At 46.2% G+C, this 18,331-nt stretch overlaps 4 protein-coding genes across 4 annotated transcripts; 1 reads left to right on the top strand and 3 right to left on the bottom strand.

The window, feature by feature from the left end:
- Nucleotides 1-98: 98 nt before the first annotated feature.
- Nucleotides 99-1,115, bottom strand: PC9H_001226 (uncharacterized protein; the record flags this gene model as incomplete). Its single annotated transcript, XM_036770876.1, has 1 exon — nucleotides 99-1,115. A coding segment is annotated over one exon (1,017 nt), but the record flags the coding sequence as incomplete, so codon positions are not given.
- Nucleotides 1,116-7,906: 6,791 nt separating this feature from the next.
- Nucleotides 7,907-11,777, bottom strand: CDC60 (cytosolic leucyl tRNA synthetase; the record flags this gene model as incomplete). The annotated part of the gene is made up of 12 exons (XM_036770877.1): nucleotides 7,907-8,140; nucleotides 8,193-8,757; nucleotides 8,819-8,934; nucleotides 8,996-9,473; nucleotides 9,525-9,728; nucleotides 9,786-10,255; nucleotides 10,308-10,563; nucleotides 10,619-10,959; nucleotides 11,008-11,162; nucleotides 11,211-11,337; nucleotides 11,393-11,695; nucleotides 11,751-11,777. The coding sequence occupies 12 exons, from the start codon at nucleotides 11,775-11,777 to the stop codon at nucleotides 7,907-7,909; spliced, it is 3,276 nt and encodes a 1,091-aa protein (XP_036636722.1).
- A 301-nt stretch (nucleotides 11,778-12,078) lies between these two features.
- Nucleotides 12,079-15,918, top strand: PEX6 (peroxisomal assembly protein; the record flags this gene model as incomplete). Its single annotated transcript, XM_036770878.1, has 13 exons — nucleotides 12,079-12,285; nucleotides 12,336-12,950; nucleotides 13,010-13,086; nucleotides 13,134-13,478; nucleotides 13,538-13,740; nucleotides 13,790-14,019; nucleotides 14,076-14,232; nucleotides 14,279-14,436; nucleotides 14,488-14,663; nucleotides 14,709-14,938; nucleotides 14,991-15,372; nucleotides 15,422-15,645; nucleotides 15,701-15,918. 13 exons carry the CDS (start codon nucleotides 12,079-12,081, stop codon nucleotides 15,916-15,918), a joined length of 3,222 nt encoding a protein of 1,073 aa, XP_036636723.1.
- A 27-nt stretch (nucleotides 15,919-15,945) lies between these two features.
- On the bottom strand, nucleotides 15,946-18,322 carry PC9H_001229 (uncharacterized protein; the record flags this gene model as incomplete). The annotated part of the gene is made up of 10 exons (XM_036770879.1): nucleotides 15,946-16,087; nucleotides 16,140-16,223; nucleotides 16,276-16,685; nucleotides 16,744-17,001; nucleotides 17,052-17,080; nucleotides 17,132-17,317; nucleotides 17,375-17,581; nucleotides 17,635-18,010; nucleotides 18,074-18,199; nucleotides 18,251-18,322. 10 exons carry the CDS (start codon nucleotides 18,320-18,322, stop codon nucleotides 15,946-15,948), a joined length of 1,890 nt encoding a protein of 629 aa, XP_036636724.1.
- Between the last annotated feature and the right edge of the window lie 9 nt (nucleotides 18,323-18,331).

The raw sequence follows: 18,331 nt of genomic DNA on the forward strand, positions 1-18,331 counted from the left end.
TGCCACTGAGTGGTATTCCACGGTTGTCACCAGTGGCAGTTTACCACAATGGTGTACCACCGGGTGGTGCACTACTGCCACTGTGTTGTATACAACAGTCACAGTACTGCCTGCTGAGATGCGGAGAGAGGAAGGCCGAATGGTTGAGATGCGATGGTCGAAGTACTGAAGATCGAATTGAGGAAATGTTCCTCAATCGCAGTGGGCGGCCGTGCGTCGTGTATTCGTGGTTCTCGAGGGTCATCGTCAAGTTTGATACTCATATCACTGCTGGTAGAGTCTCGTCGACTTCCAGGACGCGTAGGTGAATATACAGCGGCGGTAGAGTCGGCTATGGAAGCCCCATCGTTATTATCGTCTTGCTTATCATTCTTCTTCGACAGAATAGCCGCGTAATCTGGTAGTTCACCACGAATTAGACGGTCTACAGGTATGTCAAAGATAGGCCACTGACTGAGATTTATTTCTTCTTGACTATCAGGTACTTCGTCGTCGTCAGAATCTTCGATGATAATGGGTCGGGGAATGCGTAAACGAGGGCTGCCAATTCCGAGACGAGTGGCAACGGGGTTAGCGGCGTGCTGGACTCCTTCGGAGGGGTGCTCCATACGAGGTGTAACAAATGTGTAGAATAAATGACCATGTTGAATGGGAGCTCGATATTCGTTTCGAAGCGTCTGGGAGACAATGGATGCGTTCAGCATCACTCCCTGTTGAACCAGGAGGGAGTCCATGCCCATACTGGATAGTTTGATCATGTTGTTCGACGACATGATCGAAATTACGTGATCGTCCAAAGGTCGATTGGTGTATGCTTGAGCAGCTTCGTCGATGAGTTGCGCATAATAATGTGCATCTCGAAACGACGTACGCATGCTGGGAAGACTGCTAGGGTTCCAGTAACGGACTAGATGATTCGGGGTGGGCGGCCAATCAGTAATCGTGGCTGCGAGACGTGTGAGAGCCTCAGAAGACGGTGTGTCAATCGTGGGGTCGATCATGGGGTAGTCCTCGTGGCCGGGGACAGCGTGAAGCGACCCGGTGTACAAGACAACCGGTAGATCTGGCATGTCGATTTGATCAAAAGAAGATGTGGTGCGAGATTTATGAGATGGCTTAGAATGCGAGGTGTAGAATGAGGAGATCTTGCTGTTTCTGCCTCGTATATATACAAAATAATTGCCTATAAATTCTAGAAGCTTTGTGAGTAGTCGCGCAATAGCATATACTAGCTGCGGGAGGCTTGGTATTGCGAAAGCAATGGTTAAAATTAAAACTAGAACTGGATTACACCATAATACTACCTTATGGAATAATTCCACTGATTCTTTAAGTGAAATCTCCCACTTCTGGGGCGTACCATGCGGTCTACAATTCTCCAGGTCTACTTCCATACTATCGGAGTAGTTTTGTGAGGGATACAGAAGTCGATGGTTGTTACTATACCTAATATCATTGTTGTCTTGGTTTTCTGAGGTTAGAAGACGGTCTATCTTTCCAGAATCTTCGTCATAAGCCTGGACATTGAGTGTATAAGCCTCTGGAAGAGTCTCAGAATTTTCTAGATTATCCTCAGCCTCAGATTCTGTGTCAGAATCGAAAAACGAGTCATAGGGGTCCTCCTGATAGGGGAAAGGGGTCATCGAGGCTAGCAATGAAGTCTCTATATGTGCTGGACGAGTTGCTGTTGGCAATTCTAACTTTCTACCAGGTCTTCCTTGTGTTGGAAAAACTAGGTAGGCTCCTGTTTCTCTTTGTTCAATGCTAACTTGATTCTCTACTTGCCACGGTCTGCCTAATAATGCTTGGAATGGTACATTTTCACCAATATAGAAGTCTGTGATAGTTTCTATATCACCGTTCCGTAAGCGAACTCCACGGATAAGTCCTTTAAGTTCTTTTGCACCACTACTAGCCACAATAATTTGTCTTACTGTGTCTGGTTCAATGGGTGATCTAATAAAATCAGGTACGAGGTCAGCGTTTATGATATTAAGCTGTGATCCCGTATCTATAATTGATTCTATTGGTATAGTACTACCATCACAGCTCCATTGAGTGTAGATTAAGTTACCGGCGGCGGTAGCATTACTATTCTGTAAGTGTACCTGAACGGGTAAAGATGGCGGCGCAACCGAGGTACTAGATCCTATAAGATGAATTTTAGAGTTTTGAGTTATTGATGGCCAGGCTTGATTCCTAATTGGTGATATTTTAGGTTTGCTTCCGCTTAGCTCCTGATTTGGGAGATTTTCCATCAGCGGTGTTACCAGGTTAGATCCGGTTCCCGATTTGGGATTCCTTCTTTTCAGCTGTTCCGAAAACGCATCTGAGAGTTCCTTTGATGCTCCCAGTAACTTACTAAGAGGAACATGGACTGTTATATCTAGTACTTCCCGTATCATTTTCTGTATATCTGTCTGAAGAGATAACTCTGATTGCCGGGGCTGTGTTTTCTGTCATGGGGAATCCTGAGGTGCCGGTTTCAATACTGTTGGTGAGCTTTCCGTCTGAGTCAGATCCTTCATGACAGTGTCCTCATTAGCGGTTGGGCGTACACAAGGTGTCCTGACATCAATAGGCTTGACTACAGGTAAATTTGCTGGCCGAAATGTTGTCTGTGTCCTTGACTGATTGATACTTGGCGGTCTTGATCGAGTATTCATAGAAGGTGTATTGTCCTTATTCACATGTGGTGAGGCCGTAGGCTCTTCAATAGACTGACGTCTAGTAGAAGTAGTCTTTTTCTCCACTCTTTGTGCGGGATAAACAGCTGAAGATTGGACTGGGTAGGATTCATCAAAATCGTAATCATCCATATAGTCTTCTGACACATATTCTTCAGAGTCTAATGCTACAAAGTGTGACTGTAACGGCTGCTGACGTCTTTTTAAGACATCCACAAGAGGATCGTGAGGTCCAAAAGAAAGGACTGTTCCATCTCTTAGCGCGATTTTACCATTTCCGTTTCTAATTATTGTACCTGCTCTGAATAACTCAGTAGCCTTGGGACATCCTCTAATAGTGTGCCCAAGCTCTCCGCATATGTAGCACTTCATAGGCTCAGTGTTTCCTCCTGTAAGAGTAGGGGGTCTTGCGTTAACTGGAGTAGGCGGACGCGGTGCAGAATAATTAAAACTTTGAGGCTGATCTGCAAATGAAACTCTAGTGTGTGGTCTTCTAGTTGGCAGATGATTAAAGCCTGGTGGACTTATAATATCAACAACCATAGGATCCAATTTAATAGCCTTATAGTAGACTACAGCATATCCAGGATCTGAAATATCCATTTTACTCATTTGAGTAATAAGCTGTTCTACTTCCTCCTGACTTTCAGTGTCTTTGTAGGATTTAGAATGTCGACCATTTTTCCTGGACCTAGAAGACCTATTCTTCTTCTTATTTTCTACTTCAGAGTCACTATCATCTTTTCTAGATGACCTAGAACGAGATTTACGGTGTTCTCTATGTCTTTTAGATTTACGGCGGCGGTCGCTATCTGTAGAGTCATCATCAGAATCATCAGAGTCTGTCTGCGTATACCAATCTGGTCTCTCAGTATTAACTCCCATAAGACTATACTCAAACCGATTTCGTTCAAGCAAGCCTTCAGCTATACTAGATACTAAATCAATAGGATAAGCTCTCTTAGGAGTCAGAGTCGGATTGGTGGCAAATAACCGTATTTCTATATCTTGTCTAAATTTACGATGTATCCCTTGCCAAAAATATCCAGCTTCCATTTCTTTGGTAACTTTATCTTTGGACCTAAGCCAACCAGCTTTAGTAAGGAATTCACGTTGGTATTCTTTCCATGTTGCTAGATCAGTGATTTTAATATGTTGCCATTCTTCAGCTAGTTCTGCTAACTGGTCTGGTATATATCTAGTCTCATCAAGATCTGCATCATAGTATTTAAGTACATCCTTCTCTAATTGTGCCCATTGTCCACGTTGATAACTAGGTAGTGACTCTATGAATAATCTCACAGATCTACTACAATAATCAACAAGTCACTCGCACTTTTCTTGTGGATCAACTAGATTATAGGCTGCACAGAGACGGTTATACTTTCTGATAAACTGTTTGACCAAATCAAAATCTCCTTTAAAACGTGTAGGAGCAGCTTTCTCTCCTGGACCAGGCATCATGTCTGGCGATCTGCCTTTGGCATAATCATGACGTAAATGGGGAGGTTCATCACGGTGTAAACTAATATCAGATAGTTCTGTAAAGTTGGACTCCGGTGAGGAATCAATGGTACGAGTTGGTTCTCTCATTTGAGAGAAATCGATATTCTGATGGGGAGTAGGGAAGTTAAAAGGATTGGCGGATGTTGAAGGAACGGGGTTGGATGACATAGTAATGTCTTTGAATGTCGATATGGAATGAAATGACGAAGCCAAGATTAACAAAGGTAATCCTCTGTCCTGCGGTGGTCACCAAATTCTTGTCACACTCAGTGGGGTTTTCACTAAATGCTTTGGATGTAGTTGGATCAGTCAAGATAGATCAAACAGTCACCCAAGTTGTGCAGGCTGAGAGGTGTGTTATTGATAATAATAGCTTTGGAAACTATACTACCAAGTAGTACAGATAGGGGAAATAGGAGTGGAAAGGGGTAGAAGGGTCGGAAGGAAAGAAAGAAGTGTAGGGTAAAACACTTCACAACACGTTAGTATGAACTACTCAACAAGTGAATAATACGTAGGTAAACACAAACAAATAGTAACTGACTGAGACAAGTAGCACTGAGACGAAGGAATATTCCTGACTGAGTATACTAGCAATGCTTCAATAATACAAAACTGCGATACGACAATTCAACTGAAATATGAAGCTCTAGATCAGACGTTTCTGCTAGATCACTTCCGATATTATTACTAAACACCTATAGAATCGTTCTATAGTCTAATGCTTAGCCAGCAACGGTCTATATGAATTCAATACGACTGGGGAGCAATCACTAAAGTATAAAGACTTAGGTGTACACAAGACACGTAATCTTATTTCTCTAGCAGGGGTTTCACAGGTCGAAGCACTCAATTATCAACTAATCAAGTCTATTCTTTACTATGTAACCTACAGTAATACTCTACTTAATAAGAAGTAGGTACTGCAAAAGAAAAGGAGGGAAGAGGATGGGAAATGAGGGCAGGAGAAAGAAAGATGGTAAAAAGTCTCTTTTTCTATCTACTACAATTTGGGGTTTATATAGACTACAGAGGAAAGGAGGCAGTGCAATGCCAAGCATTTCAAGGCTGTGCTGAATCTCTGAATGACTCATATTTCAGCAGGAGTAAGCCAATGATTTGTAATGGCCAAGCCAAAGCTTAGTAAGTTAAGGCTTGCTGCTTAGTAAGTACAGTTTTCCGTTACATCCTGGAAAGTTCTATAAACTTCTCAGACATTCTACTATGTTCTTGTATGTCTGTCAAGTTATTTGAGCTTTTCATGAACAAGATCTAATGTCACTTTGATAAGTATTTGCAAAATACTAGAAGGTTCCGTAAAGTGCTTCAACTTTCCGTACAGTTCTTGTCATTTCCGCAATCTTTACTTGTCATGTAACATAGTGATTTAAGACTTGTTGACTTACTAGGATGTTGGAATATTAATTAGGGGTCCCAGGAGTAAATAGTGGAAAGTAGGAAATAATGTCTATGATCGTTATATGAGGTCCGTTTGACTTGACTCAATTTGCAAGTGTATGCCTTGGTTTTATAGTAGCGTATGAAATAGCTACAAAACCCTAATATCCATGTCACTTACTACAAATCCCAATTTGGAGTATGACACCGGTTCCCACGCATTGGGGACCACCCATAGACACTGCCAACACCCATGGGGACAACTCAGGTCATCATGGGATGACTGATGTTGATAGCATTGCTAAAAGTGCACAAGCACTGTTTAGCAATCTATACATACATTACAAGTGCACGACTCCCACGGTCAATGCAACGTTCCCACGTTCAGCGCCCCATTAGTAGGTCTGTTGACCTCTATTGTGACGGCCGGAACAGGCACCGGAACGCCTCAGTCTCCGCAGGGAAGCAAAAGCAGCAAAAATGAAACATGGAGCCATCATTAGAATGATGTCTGGCATGTTCCCAAGCTGCTCCGGAGCTAATCAAATTTGGATGTGATTTAGTGAACACCAATATTCACGCCTCGCGCAGAACAGTACCCGTGGGAACCTGGGATGGTCATTTTCCTTACATGTCTAGAGTGATAGACACAAAGAGTCAATAGAGCGCAAATCATTACATATTATTGATGTAAGGGGACATCTCTATTTTCTCCTATTCCCCTGTCCCTTTCCCTTCCTCCTTGTTCCTTTCTCTTTTCCTTCATCCCACGGACTCTTACATACCTCCCTTTCGTTCCCTTTCCTTTCCACTTCCTTTCCACCCACTCCCTTCACATCCAAGTCATGTCCAGTGACTCCGAAGCCTTCCCGCACTTCGGACTTGCTCGGACACTTCGGACCCGCTCGGACTCGTCTATACACTTTGGGGCTCGTCCGGGTTACCTCTGTCCTCTTTCCTCACTTCATTACTCTTCGCCCTTACTTCCCCAGGTCACTGGCATGACTTCTGTACATTTTCCTTCCACTCCATTATCACATGTTTCCTTGTACCTTGTGATATTTGTTCGGACTTATGGCTGGTGTACTGTACAGTTATCCTGCATTCCTCTCACGCTACTACAGTACATATATACTTCGCTTCCTAGCATGGAGAATCCCTATCCTGTTCTCTTTGGATTCTCCCTCTGCTAGGTGAGCAGCTCTCTCATGTATTGTAGTTAGTCTTATTCATATCTTTGGATTCTCCCTCTGCTAGGCCTGCGCTGTTGGCCATCTTGAGGTTGCCCTTACAATTGATTGATTGCATCAACACATCATTAGTGATTGTTACCAAGGCAATTACAGTGCATTAGGACACTTCTACAAGCTTCTGATCAAACTATAATAGCCTAAAGTTTAACACAAGTGTCATAACACATGTAGCTGAGCTAATTGTTCCATGGAAAGCAATTAGAATGTGGCATGTAGTTAGACATGAGGACGTAGCATGTAACATAGTATATAAGTGACCCAATAAACACCCAGGAATGTTAACTTGTTCTCTTGGAAATACTGCTAATACTAGTGCCTAAGTCATTGTCTTCAACCTCCTCTTACTACTTCTCTTTATCAACCACCTACTCCAATTCTTGTTGGGTCCGCATACACTCTTGTAGTGTATTAGTGGTGCCCTAACATTATCTTACTAAGGTATTGTAATTGTGATTAGTAAAATGACATATTATGCATGTTTATATAAGATAGTGAGAAAAGATAAGAAACAAACCAGATCATAACAATATTAATATCAGAATCAGCATACTTAATATGGAAGCTATGATGTGAGAGGGTAATATAAAATGAAAATGTGCCCTTCATCACCCAGGAAGTAAACAACAGGTGGATCACCACTAGACCTAGACAGGAAAATGACAAATGAGCGCCTAGGAAAACACAAGATCCAATCCAAAGTTATCCTTCAAATGTGGAAGGGTGCCCTTGACGGAAAGAAAAACCTACCAAGGAACTGGACAAAGCTAAACAGGGTTTTAGTGGGTATTAAGCCGAGGCAGAGCCAGGAGGGGGAGTAGGCGAAGCAGCAAGACCGGCTTGAAGTCCCACACTTTGTGCGTAAAAGCATTTCCTCATGATTACATCTAATTATCCCTGGGGAAACTTTCCCGGGGGCAACAGCGGGCAGGGAAACTCTGGCACTGACGGAAGACAACTGCTACCTAACACTCAACCAAAAAAAATTAAAACAAAAAAAATTAAACCATCCTCCCACTTTGGAGAAAATTAGGTTATTTATATGTTTGACTATTCCAAGCATCTCTAAACATTACGGTATTCAAACGCTGGATTGCCTGGCTCCGATGAGTCAATAATACTCTTCGTATACCCTGCCTCATCTGTATGCTTCAAAGCATCTTCCACCGAGATGACTTCGACATCTACTAAATTCAACGATTTTTTGAAGTATAGGGCGATTTCCTTTAGCACCGCAATCTCCGAGAAGGGTAGTGTCCGTCGGAATGCTGCCTGGGCACCAAATTGGGCCATTCGTTTCTGCGTTAATATTGAGTAAGTAGCTATTGGCCCAGCATAAAACGGACGATACCTTGAAAGCCTGGATAAAAGGCATAGCTCGCTTATCCTTGATGAAACCCCTCTCAGTCAGCAGCTTCTTCACTTTAGTGTCGTCCACCTTGTTGACTTCCTCAGAGTACGCCTCCTTTACAATGGCTACGCAAGCATCTTGCCACTCTGGGAAGGCCGTGGCGACGTAGATACGGACACTCTTCGCCTTCTTCGGATCAAATATAGGTGGACTGCTAGATTTTCCCTTAGTCCGACTCATCATTTTAACGAGGGCAACTTCAGCATCGCGGATGGTCTTGATCAATCCTCGCATGTATTGTCCACTTTCAATGATGGAGGGGTCGATGGGCTCCGATGGTGTGGGCCAAAGGGCTTGTTGGATGGAATTTGGGGACTTGAGGGTGGTAGAATAGATGTGTTCGGCGAAGTGAGGAGCGATGGGTGCCGCGAGGAGAGAAGCGATACGGATCCAGTACATCACCAAATCGGCGTGCATACCAATGTCCTGAGTGACTTCTCTGTACCAATCACGGGAGGTTTGCAACTCGTAAAAGCCATACTTCAGCGCATCTTTGTAGTTGGTACTGTAAAGGGTAGGCACATATATCAATGTAAATGGAGGCCGGAGTTGAAAGCAGGACTGACGCTTCGTAGTGGCTTTGCGTAATGTTGATCAAGTCGTTGATTTCGTGCTCGAAGACTTTATCGTGATACGAATCCTTGGGGCCATGTCGTAGGTTGTCTTTATCCTTGACCATCTCCTAATATCGATCCGTCTGGTTCAAAATGCAACGAATATAAGACGGAGTCAAGACTACCCACATCACACCAGCCAATCAGAGTATGCACTCTCAGAATATTGGCATTGGCCGTCTTTTCGTCAAAGTTTGCATCTTCAACTCCATCGCCTGCGTCAGCCAAGCTCAGCCTTGTCGCATCGGCACCGAACTTTTGTATAGCCTCCTTCAGCGTCAAGGAATTGCCTGTGCTCTTGCTCATCTTCTTTCCATTCAGCAAGAGGTGACCGTTCGTGCGCATACTAAGTGGCCATTTGTCTTCAGGGAAGATAGCGACATGATTGTACAAAGCGAAAGTCAAGTGGTTGGGTACAAGATCCTTGGCTGAGGAGCGGATGTCGAAGGGGTAGAAGTACTCATATTCGTGTTTAAGTGCATTGGCTTTCTCGATGGGTATCGGAGCTGGGTCGGGGAAGGGTCCATTGCAGAAGATGTATTCCCAAACCTCGTCCGTCATCTGATCGGCTGTGATACCCAAGGGTCCAGGCTTACTGCCGTCTATGCTTCCCTCTATATACGGTGGTAAGGAGGAGTACATTCCGAGCACGAGAGACTCACCATGCAGGAGCTGAGCAACAGTATAATATGACATATAGATGGTAGAATCACTGAGCGATTCGACCAAAAATTGGGGATCCCAAGGAAGGACTGAACCCAACCCATACGTTCTCGCGCAGGCCCATTGATTGAGCCACGCCAAAGTTTTCTCAAACGAGTGCCTCGTCTCTGGTGAATACAGCTGCATCTTCTTCAGCAAGCTGGTCAGTGAAGTTAGAGGTTAGAGATCGAAACATCGTCAAGGACAATCTGCGTACCCCTCGACTTGCGCTCTCCAATGCTCCTCGCCATAGTTCAAATACCACTGATCCATCAAAGCAACAACACACTCGTCCGCACTTCGACTTATGACCAACCCTTCAGGCTCAGCGTATGCAAACGCATCTCCTGCATCGATCATACTCTTCCTGACTTTGGGCTTCGCATCCACGACGCTCTCGCCTTTGAATTCCCCGACGAGCATGACGCCGTTATAGAACCCTTCTTTGTAAGCCAGCTCCTTGGCCTCCGCCAGCTGCTTAGTATCCTTCTGCGATTGGATTTTCAGCTGTTTGACAATAGCAGGTGCAGTAAGCTCGCCATAAGCTAGGGTCTTGATGACAGGAACGGGGTCTATCGCTGCCCATGCGGGCTGAATTTTGTAGAACTCGGGTTTCTTGCGTAGATCGGTGAGGGTTTGGAAATCATCAGGAGAGTCGGATGGCACAGATGTGACCACACCGGTGCCCTGATACAAAAGCTGTTAATCCGGACGGTGAAATTTATGTTTGTTTACGAACCTTGGTGGCTAGAACGTTATCCATTGGCAAGACGTAGACCTCTGGATTGATAGCAAATGGCGCTTTGATCTTCGTGCCAACCAGTTTCGAACCATCTATTTCGGCCAATTGTTGGATCTGGCCGCGAGGGGAAAACACTCCCTGGTATGTCATATTACGCGCCGCACGGTAAGTGCACAAGTACGCCTCCTTGTCGCTGACGGCGAAGACGCCATACTTGATGGCCGTACCAACAAAACAGTTCGTCTGGCCGTACCTAAGATACTTGTGCGATCAGTAGATTTCCAAGTCAGAACAAGCACGGAACACACATAGTTTCTGGTCGCAGAGTAGCTGCAACCAAGAAAATATCTCTCCCCCCGGTCTGTGACTCGATCTCGGACTTGGCTGCTGCACTCCATTCCAGAACGCGCATCTTTATCGCAGTGTATTCCTGAGGTCCAACTCCTTCCCCGTCCGAGCGATCGTGGTCCATGCAAGGTTGGCCATCTTTGGGACTGTAGATGGTGTAACGTTCGCCGAACTTGATCTTGCCTAGCCTGTGCAACTTGTTCACTTGCCACCGGACGAACGCGTCATAGTAAGGATTGGCTGGGGTGGTCAAGAAGCTACGTCGCCAGTCAATTCGTGCCCCGAACGAGTTGTTGTCTGCCTGTTCGAGCGTCAGAGAGGCATCGTGTTGAAACAAGAGGATACAGACCACGGCGATAGGTGGGAAGTAGGTCAACCAATACAGGGGATCGGCGAATTTCTTGATTTCTACCCTCGGAACGCCAATCGATTCCATGATCTGGAACTGGTAGGTGTGACCCGTTGCCTTTGCCTGTAGCTTGCCCTTCTTCGCTTTGGACTTGTCTTTCTCAGGAGCAGCGGCGACGTGTTCAACAGCAACAACAGATCCACGCGCCTCGTTAGTCTCTACGGTGGCTAAGGCGGCGTTTTGGTCTTCTGCATCCTGGTGAACTTCCTCGTACTTTTCGAAATCGGGGCCAAAGAGTTCCATCTCGCGAATGATTTTATCTGCAGACGCCTAAGTATAATATATTAGACGCATAACATAGTGCTGTGCCACGGACTGTACGCACCTTGATAGGCATTCCCGTAACGTGAAACCCGTGGGGGAATAAGACTCGTTTCCCCAGCATCCTCTGATACCCTGCGTTGAATTCGATCTTGGATATTGTAAAGGCATGTCCCAGATGAAGAGATCCATTCATGTAAGGATACGGAAAGTTGCCGAACCATTTGGGGAATTTCTCCTGGACCTCCGCCTTGGAAAGCCCAGCTATCTCGCCCGGAGACGGGGCCTTGACCTCGAAAAGTTTCTCCTTCTGCCAGCGCTCCTGGTACTGAACTTCGAGGCTTTTCAGAAAGTCTCGCTTGCCTGTCTGGAAGTAAATTAGGAAAAAAAAGGTGGCCACTAAATAAGAGCGGTAAACGCACTTGAGCTAGTTCCAATGTTTGCGACATCCTGGAAGTGTTGAGGTTGCGTCGCGTTAATAATGTACAAGGATTTCTAATCCTAATCGGATAAGCAAACGTTTTCAGAATCTTGAAAGTTACTATGCGGACTGGCCCATCGATATTCGGAAATCGATATCTGAAGCGGTTGAGAAAACAATTGCAGCGTGGTTAGCTATGAAGGACCATTATGACCGTGAAAACTATTTACTGACTGTGGGAACCCCTAGCGTGCTATGTCTTTAGACATGAACTTCGATCATCCTTCACTACTTATAGCACTTCCGGCTCGGGATACGTTACCGGACCAATGACCTTTCTCTTCAACGACCACAGCGTCCTCGTCGTACCATGCACGCCGCTACCGGATACCACAAACTTGACCGCTGATGTTATTTCTATCGGCGAGAACTTGTACAGAACTCGTTTAGGTCAAGGCCGACTCGGACTCCGTATAGCATCCGCAATACGCTCGGAGGGACCATCACTAATATGTTGGGTGCAGCCAGATATCAAGGTACTCCCTTTATATTACTTGATAGTTCCCAAAGCTCATTGAGTGAATAGACAGACGGCATATCAGTTCCTTCCGGCTGGCTTACGCAACATAACCAGATATTCTCCAAGTCTGCTTCAGGGATCTGCAACGTATCCATCTCTATCATCGAGCCTACACTAATCACAGAAGTATTCTTGACTGCATTATCTCTGGACGCACTTCAATTTTCTCGGGCTCATATAGGCGAGCTAGAAACATCGCTCACTCAGAAGTCCATGATACTTCGTCAATCCACGACGCATACAATCTCAGGCGCAATTATCGAGTCGTCTGGGTGGTCAAAGAGCAAGATTCTTCAGTACAGGCTTAATATGTTATCTCCAGTTGCCCAAGGGTATGCTGAGAAAGGCTTGACGCGTTTTATCGTCGCCTTCTCTGGAGACATTCCGGCAGAGCAAACTACAGCTACATCCAGTGACTCAGAGAATGAAAGTGATTCGGAAGGAATAGAGATCGATGAAGGTTTCCTCGCGGTGGGGTCTTCCAGTCCGCATCCATCCACTCTCGACCCTCTCTTTCGGGCTCAGCCACTATCACAAATCCAAGGAGATCATCCGGGGGACCATGTCCTGTATCTCAATGTCTCGGATTTTGGTAGGGTTGGCCTATTGAACGGTGACTGGGTTCGATGAACACTTATGATTACAAACGCCTCACAGAAACGCTCACTATATCTATTTAGGGTATCATCCATGCAGGCAATGTTTCCCGACGCCGTCTTGTGCGTTTCTATACCGATCCATCTGATTCGAGCCCGACGTGAGTGAATTTGATCTATCATCGCAATTCCTCACATCTCCAGTCAGAGGCGTCATTACAGGCGCGCCCATGCTCCTTTGCAACATCTCCGAAGGCTTCGATTACTCCACAAAGAGCTTCTCGCTACTTACAAGCCCATTCGGGTCACTCGAACCCAATATTCCCACTGCCAGAAGTGCGACCATAGCCCGAGTAGCGACACCAATCTCGACCGACCGCAGTTACCAAGCCTTGTTTCTCCTTGCCCTCAAACGGTATTTCGAAGGCAAGAAGAGGCTAGTCAAAGAAGGGGACTTGATTGCTCTAGAGATCGATACCGATCTGTCTTGGCGAATTGCTGACCCTCAGAAAACTGAGGTATCATCCCCCGACGATGACGAACCCTTATCTATGTAGGTGTTTCCTTCAATATGAGGACCGCCATCTGACTCAGCTCAAGTTATCCGTGTAGTCCGACACGGGCAAACGAAATAGTTTTCTTCATGATCACCCACATAGAGCACCCTGCAGTTACCAACGGCATCGACTCCCATGACGTTGCGTACGAATCGGCCGCTGGGGAGCTGGGCTTTTGGATAGATCCTACAATTACTAGGATAGTCCAAACAGGCTTGGAGCACACCCGTATACCCGACATTGGACTTTCTACCCTGGGTCAGTACTCCATGCACAAAGGGGTTGATCATGTATTCAAACTACCTAGGGGACCAAGGACCTAGATCCCTTCTTGCCACTATCAGCAAGCAGCACTCAGCCTTATTATCCGTCGGTAGTCCCTTTGATCAACTCCGTTCAATATTGTCAGCAACGTTCGCTGATTTCGCTGTGGATTATGATTTGGACTTGTCTGTATTGCTGCAGGGCGCCCGGGGAACGGGTAAATCGACCGTTGCGTCCTGGGCGGCACAACGCCTGGGCTTCAATATCCTCGAAGTCGGTTTCCTGCTTTATTCCGGTCAAGGAATTATAAATGATTTACATCGCCGCAGATAAATTGTTACAATCTACTCGGTGAGAACGACACGAAGACTGAGGGCATACTGCGCTCCCGTTTCGACAAAGCCATTCAATGTGCCCCATGTATACTCTTTCTAAAGCACACTGATGCTCTGGCGCAGACCACACAGGTCCTGGAAACTGGGAAAGGTTTGTCCTTCTTTCATGTCTGTAACGAGCATTTACACTTCTTCAGACCCAGCCATTGTAACTGCTTTAAAGGAATGTATGGAACAAGCGCAAGGCTCCTGGAGAACTACGAGTTTCCCTGTTGTCGTCTTGGGCACAACAAGTGAAGCGTCGAAAGTTCCTGGCTCCATTCTTGCATTGTTCAAACACCAGATATCCTTCGAGGTGCACCCAACGTTGACCTATACTAATGTGCTTGCCTAACAATTTTCGAAGGCGCCCAATGAAGCTGAAAGATATGAAATATTGAACGGTTTGTTAGATGGAGCAATTCTAGCACCAGATGTTTCTTTGGCCTCCATAGCAACACAAACGGCCGCTTTAGTTGCTTCTGATCTTGCTAGTCTTGTCGCTCGGGCTCGTCATGTCTCCTTGCAAAATTTACCTGTCACGTTCGTCGCATCATTCTTACTCACATTCGTTAGCTGAGCATCAAGTAGGCCGAACGCAGACCAGTCAAATATACCACTTACTGCCAGTGACTTTGATGTTGCATTAAACAAGGCTCGAGCCTCGTATTCCGACGCCATTGGTGCCCCACGGATACCAATGGTCACTTGGGACGACGTCGGCGGGCTTGCACATGTCAAGTCAGACATTCTAGACACTATTCAACTACCTCTTGAGCATCCTGAACTTTTCGCTGATGGTCTCAAGAAACGATCAGGTATGGCATCGCTGTTGGAACTACCCTTTGGTGCGGTCCTCACGATGCACAGGTATTCTCCTTTATGGACCGCCTGGCACCGGGAAAACATTGCTTGCCAAAGCCGTTGCTACCTCCTGCTCCCTCAACTTCTTCTCTGTCAAAGGTCCCGAGTTACTCAATATGTATATTGGCGAATCCGAAGCCAACGTTCGCAGAGTCTTCCAGAGAGCTAGAGACGCTAGACCTTGTGTCATATTCTTCGACGAACTAGACTCGGTTGCTCCGAAGCGAGGAAACCACGGAGATTCCGGAGGTGTTATGGACCGTATTGTCAGTCAGCTTCTTGCAGAGCTTGACGGGATGTCCTCTGGCAGGGGTGGTTCGGACGTCTTCGTTATCGGAGCAACGAATCGTCCAGACCTACTGGATCCAGCCCTCTTGCGACCTGGCAGGTGAGTGGATCATTCATTCAACACGTGTTGTCAAATTAACACTATGCAGATTTGACCGCATGCTTTACCTCGGTGTGAGCGATACACATGAAGCTCAGTCCAACATACTCGAGGCCTTGACGAGGAAGTTCCGACTACACCCTGACCTGAATCTGAAAGAAGTGGCGGAAAGATGTCCGTTCAACTATACTGGCGCAGACTTCTATGCCTTGTGTTCCGATGCCATGCTTGGTGCCATGTCGAGAAAAGCAGAGGAACTCGAAGCAGTTATCTGTAAGACAAACATTTTCTTGCCTTGTAGTCCTTGCGTAATCATTTCTCCTGCCAGCAAAATTGAACGAAGCACCAGGTCCACACTCCCACCCCTTCCCCTTAATACCTCAGTACTATCTTGCAGAGATGGCTACGCCGGAGGAGATCGACGTGCTCGTCACCAAAGAAGACTTCGACATTGCCCTCAAAAATCTAGTGCCCAGTGTCAGCCAATCTGAAATGGAGCACTACGCTCGTGTACAACAACGTTTCTCGCAAAAATCTGATGATTAGTACAAGAAGATACATACATACATATCATTACATGATATTGGGTAGACTAGCGATCCAAAACCACCTACTGGGATTGATTCCCATCTTCGTGAGCACTCCTTTGAGAGGCGCGAATGCTCCCAAGGCTGAGCCTGTCGGTAAGGACACCGGTCGGCCAATGATTTCGTGGCTGCCGTCCCCAGTGTTTGTTTAATAGGATTGAATAGATGATCAACACTTACCTGTATGCTAGTTTCCCATCAATCACTACCTCTACCCGCAAAATGGGCTCATCGGAGTTTCGCGTGTCCACCTCGATCACCGACCTACATGGAAGCTTAGTGGACAAACGTAAACAAACCGTAGCCCGGACATTACCATTTGTGATTTCCTTTGGGTAAATATTTCAGCACTCTCTCCTGTGGCACTTCCTCGACCACAGTCGTCGGCTCATCGCTGTCCTCCGTGAACGCAACCGGCACAAACCTCTTCACTTTCTCCAGACTTTCTGGAGCCAGCGTACGGAAGAACGGAACGTCAAACATATTCAACGGACTCGTCGAAAACTCGTACACGGGGTACCCATCCTCTGAGTTGAATTCGATTGCAGCAAATTCATGTCTGTCGCCGGAGAGGAATATGACGTTAGGGACGGAGTGAACCTTCTCGAGGAGTGCAGCCTTTTCTGTTCTGTACCCCGCCCAGGAATCCATCTGCGCGTCATGTCCCCAGAGGGAGGTAAAAGGGACTGAGGTGACGATGAACTTGAATGTCGCCGTATTGTTCACCTATAATTCGGGAAAATATTAATAGCGTGAATGAGAACGACGACAACCCGTGGCGAACCCTTCCTAACCAAGAGTACAATTCAACGAGTTGTTTGTCTCCCAGCATCGTAGGGACTTCGTCGCCCTCGTAGATGCCAGACCTATATCGGCGCGTGTCCATGACGAAAAAAGCAACATCGGCGTAGCGGAATTCGTAATGATGCTCGTGCGGCGTCGTATTATAATTGCCGTCTGCATTGTAGATCTTGAACGCGTCGGAGGCGCTGGGGAAGGGAGGCATAGAGTCGTTTCCTTTCCCAGCATAGTTATTTAGAATCTGTCGAAGTCAGTTGGATGTTAGAGAGGTGGAAGGATTTTGATATGTACTTCGTGATCGTCGTAGGCATGGAAGATAGCTACGAAGGCATGTCAGCAGGTCAAGAATATATTGGAGTATTGGAGCTTACGAAATTTCTCGTAGATTTTTCTGAAACTTGAACTTTGGTAATTGCGTCGGTAAAGTCGTCTGTACGCTTCTTTAGTGTCGCCAATAAATACAGGCACGTCGGCATATATGAAGTCTCCCAGGAAAAGCATGAACTCCATCGGAGACGGGAACGGCTTGGAAAGCGAAGTAATAGTGGTAGCGACATCTAGAAGGATGCGTGAGATTCACAAATCGGCGAAGGTGATGATGATACGTTGCATACCGTTTACACCGAGATAGTCGGCAAGTAGATCGAAGCCCTTGATTGTCCTCCCTTGCAGCGGGACGTACGGGAAATTAGGTATGATACACGACGTTACCGCAAATCGGAAGCGCGTAGCAGTTGTTAGCTGTGCGTCGGGGAAAGTACGGAATGGTATAGGATTCTGAGGATATTCAAGCAGCGTTCCGTTGTCCCAAGAAAGTCTATCTGCGGAAGATTAATGGTTCCGAGACGCAGCGATGTAAGAATTGCCTTCGTACATTCATATTTCGTCTTTGGCCATAGTCCTTTGAGTTGCACCGTGCTCACCCAGTCGTTCGCCTCTATCAACTTCAACTCAGGACCGGTCGTCCAATTCTTGAAGCCTCCCTGAGCCTCTCTCCATATTATATGCAATGACTGAGATTCCTCTTCAACCAGCGGATGCCGGACGGTAATTTTGACGCCATCAGGGTACACCGCTCCAATACGCGTAAACACGACGTCTTGTGCGGCGTCGAAGAATGGGTAGGCAACAAACTCTACTGCTGCTAGGAGCAAGAGCACATTTATGGCGGCATTAGCTAGTCTTAGGCCCCGAGATTGCGTGGGCAGAGATAGCACGATCGTTGTCAGAGCCCCCGCCGACTGGGGTGACTGCATGCACACAGGAGGCGTGAGTTCACATCACCCAGTGATGGAATAAAAAGAGGGGCTTACAGGTTGATCCTTGGCCTCCTTCTGCGACGTCTTATTCGTCTCTTTACTCCTCCCAGTTAACCAAAACGCCGATATCCATGCAATAAACAAAGTAGGGATAATCTGTTTGCCCAAGGTCGTTGGAATCTAGCAAACGTGGTTCAGGTTAAGAGTTTGCAGACTCAGCTGTCGGCGCACCACTCTAAGAAATATGAATATTGCAAGTCTGAAGAGAAGGGAGAACACGGTCTCCATGAGCTGCAGCGCCATTCTTGAAGT

This window comes from Pleurotus ostreatus (assembly GCF_014466165.1).
Source record: "Pleurotus ostreatus strain PC9 chromosome Unknown scaffold_1, whole genome shotgun sequence".
Lineage (NCBI taxonomy): Eukaryota > Fungi > Basidiomycota > Agaricomycetes > Agaricales > Pleurotaceae > Pleurotus > Pleurotus ostreatus.